Source organism: Grammomys surdaster, unplaced genomic scaffold (genome assembly GCF_004785775.1).
Source record: "Grammomys surdaster isolate TR1022 unplaced genomic scaffold, NIH_TR_1.0 372, whole genome shotgun sequence".
Classification (NCBI taxonomy): domain Eukaryota; kingdom Metazoa; phylum Chordata; class Mammalia; order Rodentia; family Muridae; genus Grammomys; species Grammomys surdaster.
This window is the reverse complement of record NW_021604791.1, coordinates 8911244-8928407: the sequence shown is the minus strand read 5'-3', so window position 1 is coordinate 8928407 and position 17164 is coordinate 8911244. Positions and strand designations below refer to the sequence as shown.

The 17164-nt window shown below is 46.8% G+C and overlaps 1 protein-coding gene across 1 annotated transcript in view; it reads right to left on the bottom strand.

Moving 5' to 3' along the window:
* Positions 1 to 10289, bottom strand: part of Usp46 (ubiquitin specific peptidase 46) — a 64883-nt gene extending 54594 nt beyond the window's left edge. The window contains exon 1 of the mRNA XM_028780765.1: positions 10157 to 10289. Coding sequence (XP_028636598.1) covers positions 10157 to 10192 — 36 coding nt within the window. The 5' untranslated portion in view covers positions 10193 to 10289. The remainder of the gene's footprint in view (positions 1 to 10156) is intronic.
* Positions 10290 to 17164: the final 6875 nt, after the last annotated feature.

Here is a 17164-nt window from a genome sequence, read left to right as displayed (position 1 = left end):
TGGTTGCGTGTAGCTCTTCCTCTATGGGTGAGGCCTCATGAAATTCCCACTATCTACAGGAGCATGTCACCTGGCATTGTCATTGACCAGGACACCTGCTGTTAGATAGTGTCTTACAGACAAGGCGGGTATGGATGGATGCTGCACCCTCGGAATCTCAGCAAGGAGTAGATTTGGTTTCTGTACTCCCAGTGTCACCACTCCCAAAGCCAGATGATGTGCCCCACGAACCACAAGTGGCAAGTTAAAAGGAAAGCAGAGGTTTCTTGGGCCTTGAGAAATTAAGAGCTTTGTGCTGAGCTGGCTATGGTGGTATTTTAACCCCAGCACTCAGGAGGCAGACACAGGCGGATCTCTGAGTTCAAGGCCAGCCTTCCCTACAAAGTGAGTTTTAGGACAGCAAGGGCTAGACAAAGAAAACCTATCTTAAAACCCATTTCCCTCCCCGCCCCCCCCCAAAAAAAACCCCAACAAGCAAACAAACGACAACAAAAAAAAGAGGTGTGTGCTTTCAGCAAACACTAACTCACTACCAGAAGGAGATTATTATAAAAAAGCAATATGCACAAGGCTGGCGAAGCTTGCCAAGTGCTTCCGCAGGGGAGTTCCTTTGATGCCCAAAAAAGTGGGGAGGGCACTTGGCTGTGATGGGCTCTGAGATTTACAAAGCAGGATATTCCAATATCAGGCCCATCTCCACAACTACCCAGTGGAAAGTCATCCTGTTCCCTCTTAAGATCTTGTTGTTTCAACTGTGCTCCCACCAGAAGCACCTGCCTCCCCAGAAAGGGGGTCGCACTGCAAAATCTCATTCCAGCCCTGTCTATCAGACAGAATCAACATTTTCACACGCCCTTTGCATTATATACTCAGAGGAATACTGATATATATATATATTTTTTTTATTATTTTTTTTTACAAAAGTTTGTGTTTTGCTTTTTGCTTTTTGCCTTTAAGGTAAGCTGGCTTTGAACTCTCAACCCCCCAGTCCTCTATTCTCCACCTCTCAAGTGCTGGGATTACAAGCGTGTCCCACTACACCTGGCTACAAAGTAATTTTTCCATTCTACCAAGCTAGATATCCTTACTTATTCATCAAGAATTATTTATTGAACATCTATCACCTAAATGTGCTACACATCATGCTGATAGGTGGGAAATTATAAAAAAATAAGCCTAGCTCCTGCCCTGGGGGGGAGGGGCTATCAAACACATGGTTTAAGGCGATTGAGATGCCCCATAGGTAAAGTGCTGGCTACACAAGTCTAGCGCTATGAGTTCAATCCTGGGTTCCTACAGCAAGAGGGAATAAAGACAGGTGTTCTCCACATATGCACACAGTCCCTTTAAAAAAATAACATTTGGCTTTGTAAAATACGGTGGTTTAACAACCGCAGTAGCTCATCAAAATTAACCATGATACTTAAAACACCACACACACACACACACAACCAATCTAGACTGTATACACTTTATACAGTCAGAAACTCTAAGTGCCCTTTAGCAGCTAAGTATCAAATTCCTCCTGACAGAACCACTTTGCAGAATATTTTTACAATACTTCGTGTATCGACTCCATTTTCCCACTATTATAATAAAATGCCCCAAAGACCAAGTCTCATAAAGAAAAGAGAGCCAAGCATAGTGGTGCACACCTTTAATCCCAGCACTTGGGAGACGGGGGCAGGCAGGTCTCTAGGTTCAAGACCATCCAGGTCTGCAAAGCAAGTTCCAGAACAGCCAGGACTACAAAGAGAAACCCTGCCTTGAAAAACAAAAAGACAGAATGAAAGAATGGATGAAAGGTGGGCAGGAAGGAAGATTTATTTAGTTTATACTTTGAAAATTACACTGTACATATGTTATAATTGTATAATATATTTTTATATATTATATGACACATTGTGTGAGTATGCACATGCACAAACATGCATATGTACGGGAGCCCAAGTGCTATAGGGAGCTCATGGAATCAGAGGGCAATTTGTGGGGATTGGTTTTTCTCTCTCCACCATGTGAGTCCCAGGGATCCAACCCAAGTCATCAAGCTTGGCAGCAAACGCCTTCACCTGCTGAGCAATCTCTCTTGTTAGCCATCCCCAAGCTAACAGTGTTAGAGGCTGAAAGTCAAAACAGCATATGGCAGAGGCTCTGGAGAAAGCCTCAAGTGCATGGCTCACGATGACAGGAGCACATGTGGCCAGGACTGATCAAGCTGTGAGGCAGGATGCGACAGAGTCCAGAGAAGGGCTGGGCTTGCTCCATCGAGACCCCTCTTATGACAACTCATGTAATTCTTCAGCAGAATCCGAGAAATACAACATCAGCCCCTTCCTAGGGCATGTCAGAATGACCTAACATCTCCCTCTAGGCTCCACCTCTTAAAGGTCCCACCATCCTACTGGAGAACCAAGCTTCCAACACACAAACCCTCAAGAGACACACGAGACCTGTATCCAAAACATAGCTTCTTGTGAAGCTGTGGGTGGCACATCTAAGAGAGGAAATGAAGACCCAGGTACGAAGATGGCAGGGGCATCCGCTGCATCCTTATTTTCAGCACACAGTATTTTAGAAGCTATTGAACCCGCCCTTGTAGAAGAGAACCAATATGGACCCATTGCCAAGTTGAAGAGCACTGTCACAAAGCAATGCATGAGTAAACTGGATTTCTGAGTCATTCCAGTCACAGCCATAACTGTTGAGCAAAGCCAGAGAGTGCAAAAGGCTGGATGGACTTGCACACAAACATCGGCAGACGGCCTAGGGAGTCACAATGAAAGGGCACGCATGGTAAATGCCACATCAACTCCAGGAATGGCTTGTTCTAGGAGGAGAGGTAAAGCGGAGAGAAAAGGTGTTGGAAGCTGGTTTCTAAGCATTACATCTGAAGAAACAACTTAACTAAATCTGGCAACATTTTGATATCTATTAACTCTGAGAAGTAGATACCTAGGTATATGACATATGTTACATTTCTTATTTTTGTTGTTTTTATGATTTTATTTTTTTAAAGTTTCTTTTAAGGCTTCACAATCAGTACTCAAGGAACCTCTGTGAGAGAAGAAAAATTAAAAAAAAAAAAACTAATTGTTTGATGTCAAGAAATACAACTGGAGAATGGCAACATTCTCTGGCTTTTGAAGTTAAATCACTGCCTTAAATAATTTTACATTGATTTTTAAAAACCACTCACATGGCAGGTAATTCCTCTGAACAATATTTTTAAGAGCTTGGGGCTATCACCCAGGAAGCTGGTATTTCTCAAATCCTGGTCCTCAGGAGTGCGTGGGAGTGGAAGCAAGGATTAGGCATTTTAAAATGCAGGTTCCACGGCTCCACCTGAGAACTGCTTACTCAAACTCTCTCCTGAATCTGGACTCTTAATAAGAACACACAGGTGCGCTCCATTCTTTGGTACACAAAGAGCCACTGAATTATAAGGCATTTTAGCACCTATTGTGTTCAGTGAGGTGACATTCACAGAGCTCTGGAATTGGGGCGAAAGGAATGTTTTCTGATAGTGAACATGACACTTGCTTGCACCAGGACACTCAAGTCAAACCTGATGAGCACTGGCTTCCTGCGCACTAAACCTAACCCAAAGGACAAAGAAATGTGCTTTTAGAATAAGTCCAGTTTCTAAAAGATCTTCAAACAGCAACTGGGTCAACAGGAAAACTCCTCAAGTCCGGCCCCGCAGCTGTGCATGCCAGAAGAGGCCTGACATGATTTTCACCAAGGCCAATTTCATTCAAACAAAGCCTGGACTTGCACCCAAATGGGGCTTGAAATGAGCCCAGCCGGCACAGAAACAAATCCAGAATGAACTTGCTACACTCAGGACTGGTGTCTGCCACCTCCACGCTGCCAGTACCCCACCCCGAGAGTATTTTCATGTCCTCCCACTTTCCCTGACTTTTGCTTTGGTCTCCCTGATTTTCCTCCCCGCCATCCCATGCCCTGTGTTCAGACGAAGCCAACACTGGTCATGAATTAGAAACATTGTATCACGATATACACTTGAGATGCTCGGCCTCGCTAGTGAAGAGTAAAGTGCAAGTTTAAACGACAGAGATGCAATTTCACACCCATCAGATTGGCAAAATGCCACATCTAACAATATCGAGTGTCGGCAAGCGTATGGAACCACTAGGCCCCCTCCCCCAACCATGCTGGCTAGAACACAAATTGGTACAACTGCTTTAGAGAACATCCTGGCAATATATTACAGCGGAAGATACCCATTTCCTTTGACCCAGAAATCCCTTCTGGATATTTACCACAGAGGGACTACAAACACACAGGAAGACAAGTTTAAAACTGTTTATAACATTGAAATACACTGATCAAAAGAGTAAGCCCGGTGATTGTTGATAAATTGAATATATGGTTGCATATTCATTTGAAGGAATATTACACAGCAGATAAACTAGAATCAAGAATATCCTGATGAATAAATCTCATGATTACTTAATTAATATTAGAGAATTGGTATAAACTCGGATTTGCAGAGTTTGTTTAGAACACACGAATCAATACTGTATCTGGTTTGTCAGCGTACACATATCTGGTAAAAGTCTGAAACACGTGATAAATGCCACATTTGGAATAATGGCCGCTGTGTCTGGGGAGAGGAGGGCTGAGCTGGGGACGCTCATGGGAGGTTTTAACTGTGTTTGGCGTAGTTCATTTCTTCCCTGGGTGGGGAGTGCTGGCTGCTTGCTCTATTATTTCACATACCTTTCTGGATGCCTAAAGTTCACCTCCACCCTAAGAAGGAATCCCAGGACTGAGTTTATTTACTCTGTGAATTCTGAAAGGGGAGGGCATTGGGGGTGGGAGGAACTGGACCAATGAATGACAAGGCAAGAATTAGGAACCAACAGGTGCCCTGCCCATGATCTGTATAAGGGGACCCATAGCAAATAATCACACTCACCACCATGGTGAATAATCACACTCACCACCATGGTGAATAATCACACTCACCACCATGGTGAATAATCACACTCACCACCATGGTGAATAATCACACTCACCACCATGGTGAATATGGGATTTACAACGTCCATTCATTAACCCACGATCCCAGAGCAGGAACAATGCAGACAGCCTATAGCACCACCAAGGGCAAATGGTAAGTTTGTGCTGATTTATTTGGGGGCACTTTCTCACCAAAGACTATCAAGGCCTTTCAAACCCCTAGGCAAGCATTGATAGCACAACCAAGGGCAGTTAACTGTTAACAACGTGCAAGAAAGTATTTAGACCATACAAATTAGCCAGATTAAAAGATACCACCGGTCGTGGTTCCTCCAGTCAGCTTACTTTGGGCCAGCTTCATGGGGAGACCAGAGTTCAGATCAGGAAGAGGTAGGTTTCTGTCGATGCCTTCGAGCTTAATGATCTCAGAAAACCTCAACCAATTGCAAAGACCAGGCTCAGACACTGGTGGTCAGGAGACCCACATCTAACCAGAGAAAGTCCTCTTAACTACAAAGGCAACAGCAGTTCAACATGACTTTCAGCTTTAACCCAAACACATGAGGATCCCACACTAGCAAAGATGAATAAGCAGGACCCAGTGTCCGGTTAAGTAGAACACCAGGCTTCCTACTCAGAAAAGGTCTCACAGAATTCAATTCTAGCCAAATATTCCTGTTCAAATTTGCCTTCCCCCAGGAGTCTGAGGAAAACAGAAAATTCTGCAGACTTAATTGTCAGGTTCTGACCGAAAATAAACTACAACATATTAGACCTGAAAGGTCAGGAGAGCAGATTTTTTTTTTCTTCTTTAAACATTAACCCACTTCACCTCGGGCTGCATTTATTAAACACCTAACAACTATCAGAACGGATCCTCATTCACAACTGTAACCTTTTCTCACTGATACAGTAAACTCCACATCCAGTGGCCAGTTATCTTTGCAAATAGAATGCCTGAGTCATGGAAATAAGTTATCTCTTCAGGCACATTGAGAGACTGGCTATTTTATTATTATTAAAATAAAGTTCTGACCATTCTCAAACCACTTGCCTTTGGTATGTTGATTGATTCAGAGCAAGTGATCCTTATAAAAATCCTCAGTTCGGGGACTGAGAAGACTGCTCAGAAGCTGCTCTTAGAGAGGACCTGGGTTCCAGTTCCCAGCACCCAGAGTAGCTTACGACTGCAATGTACCCTGGTTCCAGGGTCCAGCACCCTCTTGTGAGCATCAGACACACACACAGTGCACAAACACACAAGGAGGTGGACACTATACAAGTAAGATCGAGTCCAGTTCTGCCATCAACATTTACTGGTTTGAATTTTTCTTTGTTTGAAGGCAACTTCATCCACAAAAAAGGACTCAAATCTGGCACACAAATGGGCCTCAGAAAACATCCTAGAGGTGATCTATATTAAACCACCAAGACCTGTTAAGTTCAACACCTGCACACAGTATGTACCAGCGCTAACACTGCTGGTCCTTCACAGATGTCATTCATCAGTACAACATTACACACACACACACACACACACACACACAGAGCTGGAGACAAAACCCAAGCCTTACACAGGCTAAGCAAAGCACTCTACCCCTAAACTACATGCTCAACGCCCTCCTAAGACCTACTACTTGATACAAGCATTCCCCCCAAAATACATCTTAACTGCACTATTAACAAATGAAATGAAGAGGAGACGACTTAGGCCAGTTTACACCAGTACAAGTCACATTTGCTTCCTTTTTTTACTTTTTTCTTTTTCTTTTTTTTTTTCTTTAGAAAATCTCTCAATTCAAACAGGAAACAGAACAATCCATAACGACACATGATATCTTCCATTGGTAGGACCACGAAACACACCGAGCGTGGAATACATTGTTCTAAACAGCGGAGGGTTATCAGCAGGGGACATCTCCTTGTGCTTGGTGGCAGCTGAAGCATTTTCAAAAATTACAACACACCAGCCAAACAAGCTTTCCTATATCTCCAACTACACACAGCCATGTGGTCAGACGGACTCGCCCCAAGAGGGCTGATCAGGCATTGCTAAGGAAGGGCAGTCACAAGAAATAAATGAGAACCAGATCTGAACTTTCAAAGGACAAGTATCTGGGGAGCGGGGAGAGGGGAGAGAGAGGGGGAAGAAGAGGAAGGAACGGGTGTGAAGACCTTCTTGAAGGAAGGACTTGCTTCCAGGCCTATTTAAGCTCTCCTGGGAGCTCCTTCAATATTGGAAAGGAGATAGCCCTTCAGAGCTAGCTAGATCTTGGTCTATCTTGGACTATCTTCCCCCAAGAAGACAATATCTTTAAATACTCTTTCAGAAAACTCGTCAGAAAATGTTTTAAATATACCAAGTATCTACAGCCTGGGTAGATTGCTCTGTGGTAGAGCACTTGCCTAGCCTGTGCGCGGCAGGGTTTTGAGCCAGCCAGTACCAAATAAATAAATATCAACAAACAAACAAACAATCCCTGCTAGCTCTGCCACTCCTCAAACCAGCTGGAAGCAAAAGGAGAAAGTGATAAAGTTCCAGTCAGAGCCCCAGAGAGAAACCAATAACACGAGAGACTCTCGAAGACACCTACCTGGAAACAGTTCATGGTCACAGTAAGCTTTTATCTCTATCTCGCTGTGCAGAGAGAGACAGCAGTCTCCTCAGCACCAGCCTTCTCCTCTGGGAAATATGAACAGGGAGGGGCAGAAGTGACCTGAGTAGCTTTTATAAGGGGCGGGGTTTCTAGTTCCCACCCCAGCTTCTCTACAGAGTCATTCAACTTGCTTTGCATAAGTGACCCAATGGGTTGTTTATACCCAAGTAGGAGAAGAAGATGTAATTCCCCATGGCCCCAAAAAGGACTGGAAGGTTACATCATAATAAGAAAGAAGGTACTGACCACCGGGGGCTGCCACTCACTGAGAACTTATTATGTACTGGGCCCTGAGCCCCAGGAACTCCCTCCTGGAATGCAACCATTATCAGCCCATTTTTACAAATAAAAGCTGAGGCAAAGACGAACGTGCTTCAGGACACAAGGCTGCCGTATTCAAAATGGGACTTGATAGTTGGATGAAGGAGAGCACATCCGTTTGTCATCTAGTGCTTAAGGCAATCTCATGCTGGAGGTCTACCTGGGCTAACGGAGCCCCTGCATCGAGGACACAAGCCACAAATAAATACAGAAGCAGGACTGAAGCTAGAGTCTCACATTAGAATGCAAACATTTCACCACTTGCCCAAGACAGTGTCTAAACAGAAACATAGTAGAAATACTTCATTATGGGAAGTAGGGAGGAGGGTAGTGAGCTTTAACTTGGTCACCAGAAGTGTTTATTCTATTGACACAATATTGGCCCATTCCTTTCATGTCCTCCCTGAAGCTTGTCTCCCTGGCTAAGTTTCACTGAAAACAGGTTGTGACATTCTGTCCAGGTGTGCCAAGAAGTCCTAGCTATACAGCAAGGGCAAGAACAAGCCGGAGGCAGACTTCCTCTTGGGACACTCATGCTCTCGGGTTTCCACTCTGCTTCAATACTGAGAGGTGTCACTGAATGCAAACTGGACAAGCGCAGCCCCACAAGCAGGCACTGAGCCTCAGGAGCCTGTAGGCCTGCGGCCACCCCCACAGGCGGGAAATACAGCATTGAAGCTACTGTGGTTTCCCAGTTCCCCACAGGAGCTTGGTTACAGCAGAGAGACTGAGAAGAAATGCATTGTCTTCTTAGGGCATCCAGCCACATTAATGTCACTGGACAGGAAGAAGCAGGAAACCTGTGTCTTCAAGCAGAAAGGGAAAATGGCAAGGCAGCAGGAGCCATCATCTAAGGAGACTTGTACCAAGCAGGCAGCTATCACTCTGGGCGCTCCCGTGTTGGCTCTGCTGGCCTTGGCGCAGAGAGCTGGAACCAGCCCCAGCAGGTCTCAACTCCACCTGAGCTAACACATGGCTCCTTAATGCTCTGTGCCATGTGTTGATCTTGCAACAGAATGTGGGACAGAAGATTTAAAGAGCTGTGTGATTGGGGGAAGGGCAGCCAGATCACCTTACCCAGGGCCTACTTAATCAGGCCTCCTCAGATTCCCTATAGATGCTAGGATTACTATCTAACTTGTTGGTGGGGGAATGGGGGGGGGGGTGTTCCCCTAAATGGAAAAAAAAAAAGAAACAAAACAGCAGCGTTCCAGTTTGAAGGGGAGCGGGAGAGGCTCCAGAGAGTACAGGCAGAGCACACACACTCAAGTCCCACACCGAAGGTAATGCCTTCTGACCTCCATAAGGCTCTCTCACAAGTGGGGGTGCCAGCTGAGTACACTCAGGGGACCCAAAAGCTGGAAACTGGTCCTGAGGAAACTAAACAGAACCAGAATGTACTGTGGGGGGGGGGGACATCCAAATTAAAGTGAAGCTGGGTAACACACCATACACACACACCCTCCACCCCACCCCATCAGACAGGCAAGCAGTGCCCAAACTAAAAGGAGAGGAGGCGGGGCAGGATGACCCCTGCAGACTTCCTCACACCCACAGACATCCCACTCCCAGGGCCTGCAAACGCTGCTGCTGCCTTACAATCTCCTGCATGCAGGTGGGGAAACTGAGGCCTCCGGAACAAATTGTCGTGCTTTCCGCTACCAGGTTCTAGTTCGCCTCTCTAACCAGATTCTTCACTTGGATTTTTTTTTTTGTCACAGCTTTTATGCCTATCCAGTTTCTCCTGGTATGAACACCGCTGTTGCAAAGTGAATCTTAAATACAATCAAGGCTGAACTCCAAAAGGAGCCGAGGGCAGTCGGTGAGTCCAGTAAGGGTTTATTTACTGCACCAGGAGAATCTACTTCCTCCCACACGGGGCTCATACCCTCACGGTCCTCCCTCGGGACATCGGTGTGCGGCCACCTCACACCGTCCACCCCCACCCACCGCCCGCACTGCAACTCGAGGGCGGGGGCATGGGGCCGCCCTGGGGATCCCTGGGATCCGCTCGGGGTCCCCGGCTGGGACAGAGGCGGGGGACTGCGGTCAGCTGGCCCAGCCTCGGGGCCGGGAACTTCTGGCTGCACGGTCCCCCACAACCGCGGCGCGCGTGCAGCTCCAGCCCGGGGTTCCCTTTCTTTGCCTGGCTCGCTGCGGGCGCGACCCCCGGAGGCTCGGCGGCCACTCACCATATTACAGATGGAGGCGATGTTTCGGACAGTCATTAGTCTAAAGGTTGCAGCGATCGCGCACCGCCATCTTTACCAGGGGAAAACGGGACTGTCCATGGTGGCGCGCAGCGAGGCCGGGTGGCGGCGAGGCGGCCTGGGGCCGGCTTGCGGTGGGGTTGGGCGAGCGAGGCCGGGCGGCGGCGAGGGCGGGGCGGCGGCGCGGGGCGGGGAGTGGCGGAGCGACGCAGCCGGGGCCGCGGCCGGCGGGAGGAGGAGCCCGGAGCCGGGAGGCGCCGAACCGGGGCCGCCGCTACGCTCCCGCCGCCCGCCAGGACTCGTTCTGCCAACCCGGCTGGAAGCCGTACTCGCTCCTCTGCCCTAGAGTCCTGCTCCGTGCCAGCTGCACCGCGAGGCCAGCCGCCAGCGAACCCAGCACCGCGGCCTTCGCGCCGGACCCAGGACCGCACCGGGCACTGGACGCTGGCCGATCGTGGGCTGGGGACCTACACCGCGGGGACACTGACATTCTTGCTTTCCGATTTCCCTCTGCCTGTTCCTGCTGGTCTCCTACAAGCCTTGGGCTTTAGGGGTTAGCTAGTGGAGGATCTGAGTAAGGGCTTAAGGGAGTAAGAGTAAGGGTGACTGTAGTTCAACTTTTAAGTTTCTCTCTAGGGTTCTAGCCAGATGGCATCCGCCGGAACCCGAAAAGTAAAATGAGACCAGGACATGGGCGTGGCCAGAAAGCCCTGGCCAGCAGCAATCCAGCTGCCTGGGAAAAGGTTCCCAGAAAGGAAAGAATTCCGCGTCTAGGCACACACACTGGGGAGATTTGTGACATTAGCAGGTACAGAGGAAACGGCCAGGTTCTGGGCGGTACTAAAGGCTGTCCAAGAAATACCAGAACAAAACTTTCGTATCCCCCATCCCCGGAGCTCCTGATCTCAGTTTTGTGAGACTGAGTGCTGTTTTAGCTTTCACACGTTCCTGCAGAGGCCCGAACTGCAGGCTCAGTATGCACATTGTACACCGCTTGAAGGATACGTCCCTGAGAATTGAAAGAGTCCATTTCAAACGTGGGCGATAACTGTGCAGACAAGTTTGCAGTCCCACGCTTTCCACAGGGAAGCTGTGCATGTGTGACGTGATAAATTCTCGAACCAATGTATTTTGTGGGAAATTAAATTAGGAGAGAAATTAATATAATTGAAGACAGTTTTGTCTGGCCAAGAGTAACATACTGGGGGTGGGGGGTGGGGTATACACACAACACGTGAGAGCCATCCATCCATTGGTAATTCTCCTAGGACCTGGGGTGGGAATAGAAGACAAACACTACTGACTGAAAGTTGGGGGTGGGGGATCACGTGGATACTGTATTTTTTGGTGTGTAAAGGGATTAATATTTCTGCTCGAAATGAGTCATTCTACCTGAATTTTATTGTCATTCTTTTTTTACTGCTGTCAGTTACGATTCTTTCAGCTTCTACACTATTAATTAACAGATACAGTTAGCTCCACAAGGCTTACAGAGCAGTATCCAACCAGCTCTGTGTTACCCAAATAGTACAGATGCTGAACTTAAGTTGGGCACCATGTCAGGGTATGTGTGTGTGTATGTGGGTGGGGGGGAGAACATTGATAAAACATCCAAACTATGACTGGCCAGAACAGTAAGGTCCTGAAAAGCTTAAAGACAGAGAAATGTCACACTCTGAAGGCCTCAGCTTTACGCATGGTTAGTCTAAAGCTTTAAATGTGCATGCTTTCTGATGATAAACTTAGTGACTCCTTCCAATATGAATGCACTGAGATGCCAGGACTACAGGAGTTAAAACACAATCGAGAGCTGGGGGATGGCTCAGTCAATAAAGTGCTTACCGCACAAGCGTGGGTCCCTAAGTTCAAGCCCCCAGAGTCCAGACCCACACATAAAGAAACATGGTCACAGTGTATAACTATCCTGGTGCTAGAGAGGCAGAGAGAGAATACATGGGGCTTGTGTTTGCTGGCCAGCCAGCCCAGTCAAATCACAAGCTACAAATTCAGGACAGACCCTCTTTCAAGTAAAGTGGAAGGGATAGAGATGGCTGGATGGTTAAGAGTGCATACTGATCTTCCAGAGGACCTGACTTCAACTCCCATCACCCATGTGGGGTGGCTCACAAACAGCTGTAACTTTAGCTCCAAGGGATTCCACGGTTTCTGGCTCATGGCACCTGTATCATATGCACAAACCCACCTACACACACACACACACATAGTTAAAAATAAAATAAATCTTAAACAAAAAATAAGGCAGAGAGGGAGACATCCAACACCAGCCTCAGGCTTTGACACACACAATGTACTCACACACGTGTTTACACACATAAACACCACTGGCACAGTGAAAACAGCCAGCGCCTGACTCTAGGTGCTATGGTAACAAGAAAAAGGGTTGTTTGTGTGCCCTCTAAGCACCTAAAACTAAGTAGACAATGTAGACAGACGGGTTGAAATCTGGATGTGGTGTATAATCCAGCTCTCAAGAGGTTGAGTCAGAGAGACTGCCACATGTTCAAAGCCCACCTAGGCTATATAGTGAGCACCAGGCCAGCCAGGAAGAGGTAGGAAGATCCTGTCTACCTCTGGAAGAAAAAAAAAAGTTGAAAGTTAGGCTGCGGGTTAGTCAGCAAATCAATTGAACATAGCAGAGTTTATCTAACTCATGAATGATTAAATGTGTTTTGCAATTCAGCAAGGTTGATATTCACAAGTCTCAATTACAGAAGGCTCTTGGAAAACTGTAACCTTGGCTTCAACTGAGTGAGGAACTATCACAGGTAGGAAGAGGTAAAAGCTCACAGATGGTGCCTAGCTAATGACGGGATTTTAAGGGGAAGTATTTCTACATATAGACTACAGCTAATGTGAGATCTATGGTGAGCCAAGAAATGGAAAAATGGCTTCTAGGCCAGCATCAACCTAAGAGGAACAGGGGGAGGCAGCCACTCCAGGTAGTGTTCTTCCTGCTGTAAAGTGCGACCCATGGGCCAGCACTAGCATCACCTAGGATGTGGTAACTTGGACCCATCTCAGAACAGGTATAACTCTGCCTCAGCCAATCTTTGTGCTAGAATTCACCATGTGCCCACCCTGGAATTATTCTGTTTCATCCAGTAGTCACTGCCAGACCTACTATGGGAAAGTTCCCTCTCTCATGTTCTATTCCTACACAAAACATCATGACCAAGAAGCAAGTTGGGGAGGAAAGGGTTTATTCAGCTTACACTTCCACATTGCTGTTCATCACCAAAGGAAGTCAGGACTGGAACTCAAGCAGATCAGGAAGCAGAAGCTGATGCAGAGGCCATGGAGGGATATTACTTACTGGCTTGCTTCCCCTGGTTTGCTCAGCTTGCTTTCTTATAGAACCCAAGACTACCAGCCCAGGAATGGCACCACTCACAAGGGGCCCTCCCCCCTTAATCACTAATTGAGAAAACATCTTACAGCTAGATCTCATGGAGTCATTTTCTCAAGGGAGGCTCCTTTCTCTGTGATAACTCCAGCTTGTGTCAAGTCGACACACAAAATCAGCCAGTACACATGCTCAAACCCTAGGGTTTATGTGTGTCTTACCTTGTACCTGGAGTCAGAAGGAGGCCTCATGGCCCAGCTACAGAGACTGATTTGTTCAGTAAAGAGTCAGCCCTGGGACTTCATGTGCACATGTGAGTGCTGGTACATATGTGTAGGGGTATGTGTGTATAGGCAAGGTTAATATTGGGTGCCTTTGGGGGCTGGAGAAATGGCTCAGTGGTTAAGAACACTGACTGAGTTCAATTCCCAGTAACTACATGGTGGCTCACAACCATCTGTAATGGGATATGATGCCCTCTTCTGGCATATCTGAAAACAGCTACAGTGTACTCATAAGTAAATAAATAACTCTTTTAACAACAACAAAAATATTGCACATCTTCCTCAATGAGTCTCCACCTTATTTTTGAGACAGCACATCTCACTGAAACTGGAGGTCATTAATTTAGCTAGGCTGCTTGGACAGTGAGCCCCAGGGACCCGCCTATCTTTGCTTCTCCAGGGCTGGTGTGGCAACATGCTCGTCTTTGCACATGGGGGCTAGTGATCCAACTCAGGTCCTCGTGCTTCTGTTGCAAGGCCTTTACCCACTGGGCAGTGTTCCCCAGATTCATTACAGGGTCTCATTCTGTGGACCAGGCTGGCCTCAAATTTGAGACAGTTCTATGCCCACCTTCCAAGTGCTGGGACTACAGGTGTGAGCCACCATCATACCTCTTAACCCAGAGACTTTAGTGAGAAAACTAGTCCTGTCCCCATTCCTGCTTCTGAAAACCTGATCCAACATAGATCTAGAGCCAACTTCTTACCCATGACCCAGAATGAAGCCAACACAGGAAAATGGCCCTGAGGCATGGAGGAGAGAGTCTAGCACTGTCCATTCTACTGCTGCCAGATCTAAATCCCAGACTTTTCAGTAACCCAGATTAGTGAAATTCTTCTTTTCCCTGACCAGTTCAAACTGAGTGTCTACCACTGAAGACTCAAAGAATCCTAACATACAAGTATCTCCTGCTCACGAACTCAGGAAGCTCATTCTGAAGCCACAATGTTCCTGTATCTCTAACCAGACAGCTCCAGGTCTGCCTCCTGGATTACTCCCCTCACACGTTCACTGTTCTCCAACCTTCATGAGATATGAAGGGGCAGTCTGGTGTGTTTTGCTCCCATATGACCCGTGAGGAACCAGTGCATTGTCCATTGGAGCCATTAGCCCTCAATCACCATGCAACCAACCAACACGAGACACTCGCAGCTCTCCAGCCTGGGAGCAGCACCGGTGACTTAGGACAAACCCAGACGAAGGGTACTGGAGCTATTCTGATGCTAACAGCGTTTGTGAGCACTGTTTAGGAGAGTCTCTGCCACTTTAGGGTACTGTTAGTACAGAGTAAGGCCAGCTTTGGAGTGAATATAACATCAGAATTCCTCTACTTCAGTGGTTCTCAACTTGGAAGCCAAACAACCCTTTCACAGGGGTTGCCTAAGACCATCGGAAAACACAGATATTTACATTATGTTCATAATAGAAGCATAATTATAGTTAGGAAGTAGCAGTGAAATCATGTTATGGCTAGGGTCACCATAACATGAGGAACTGTATTAAAGGGCGATAGCATTAGGAAGGTTGAGAACCACGGCTCTAAAGAGATAGCTACATCTAACATCATGCTGTAGATTCATTCCTGTATTTCCTGGTACTACAGGTTTTCTAAGTCCTCAGAACAATCAGCCTATTTCAATGGCCACTGACGAACTTTTGAGCTAGATTGAAATGTGATTAGACTTTATTTGATAATACATTGTAACTGAAAAAGCATCACTCCGGTCAGCTACCCTGGGTGAAGGAAAGTTGAAGGACAGTGGAGATGCTCCAGGTGAAGCCAGTTCCAAATCTGAGAAGCCTCAGGAGATGGCTCAAAAGGCAAGCACAGGCTGGGCAAGTGTGAGAACCAAGAGTTTGCATCCCCAGAGTCCATGTAAATTCCACATGAGCATAGCAGCTGGTCTGTAGTCAGCACTCAGAAGACAGAGACGGTAGACTAACCAAATTGCTGAGCTCTGGGTTCAACTGAGATGCTCTGCCTTAAAGAATTAAGTAATCAAGGAATACTCCTGATGCCAACATTGGTCTACACACACACATATGAATATATGTGCACACATGGAGGTGCCCATTCAAACATACATACACAGACACTAAGATAGATAGATAGATAGATAGATAGATAGATAGATAGATAGATAGATTAAGCATCTGAGAGGGTCCCAGAGTTGATAATATCCTGAATTTAGAGGAGTGGCAATAAAGAAAGGGAGGGAGGATGGGAGAGAGGGGGAGAGAGGGAGAGGGAGAGGAAGAGGGAGAAGGAGAGGGAGAGGGAGATGGACAGAAGGAAAACTGGCTTTTGTGGTTGACTGGAATGGAAGCTAGGGACCAGAACCATATTTCTGGCTAGAATGAAGTGTGTGCTGCTTTTCTTTTTAATGTGTGTATGGGCATTTTGCATATATTCCTGTCTACCATGTGCATGCCTGGTGCCCACTGAGGCCAGAAGAGACACAAAATCCCCTGGAACTGGAGTTCCCACCAGTTGTCAGTTGTCAGCTGTGGGTACTTAGAACTGAACCCAGGTCCTCTGGAAGAGCAGCCAGTGCTCCGAACAGCTGAGCCATCTGTCTGCCTTCCCAGAACACTTTTTATTTTTAACAAGAATAAATGCTAAAGATTAGATTTAGGTGAGTGTGACTAAGAGACGCAAGGGTGGCTCAGAGGTGTGGACTTTGAGACACCAAGCGCCTGAATTATTAATCAATTAAGTCCTTAACTATGAAAGTCTTAGGTTAAGAAAATTTTTCACTGGAGAAATAAATCTAAGAGTAATTAATGTCTGTATAATAATGTAGGCCATGCAGCTGCGGAGGAGTTCGCCCCAGCAGAAGGGAGAACAAGAGACATGGGCATGGTCAGAGAGCTCCACCGTGCAAGGCAGCCATGGGAGAAGAGAGGCCGATGGAAACTAGGAGAGCCTCTGAACTAGGGCAGAGAAGGACTGGTGATGTGATAGAAGCAGTAGTTAAAGACAGAGGAATGTGTATCAAATACAGCTAGAAAATCAACATATCCTACCACACAGCACACGCTGCCACAACAAGCAGCTACAGGGTGATGCCAGAGAAATAATGATGGCCATTACGATCTCTTTCAAGACAGACTCTAAGACATGTGTCTGCCTCACAGCTCTCTGGGAAAGGTGGTATTAGCTTCTGTGTTTGGAAGGAAAGAGGACTCAGGTTCGGGGAACGAAAGGGAAAGGCAGCACATGCCTTTAATCTCAGCACTTCCTAAGCAGAGACAGGTGTATCTCTATGAGTGTCAGGACAGCCTGGTCTACAATAGTGAGTTTGAGGTCAGCCAAAGCTACACAGTGAGCTTCTGTGAAT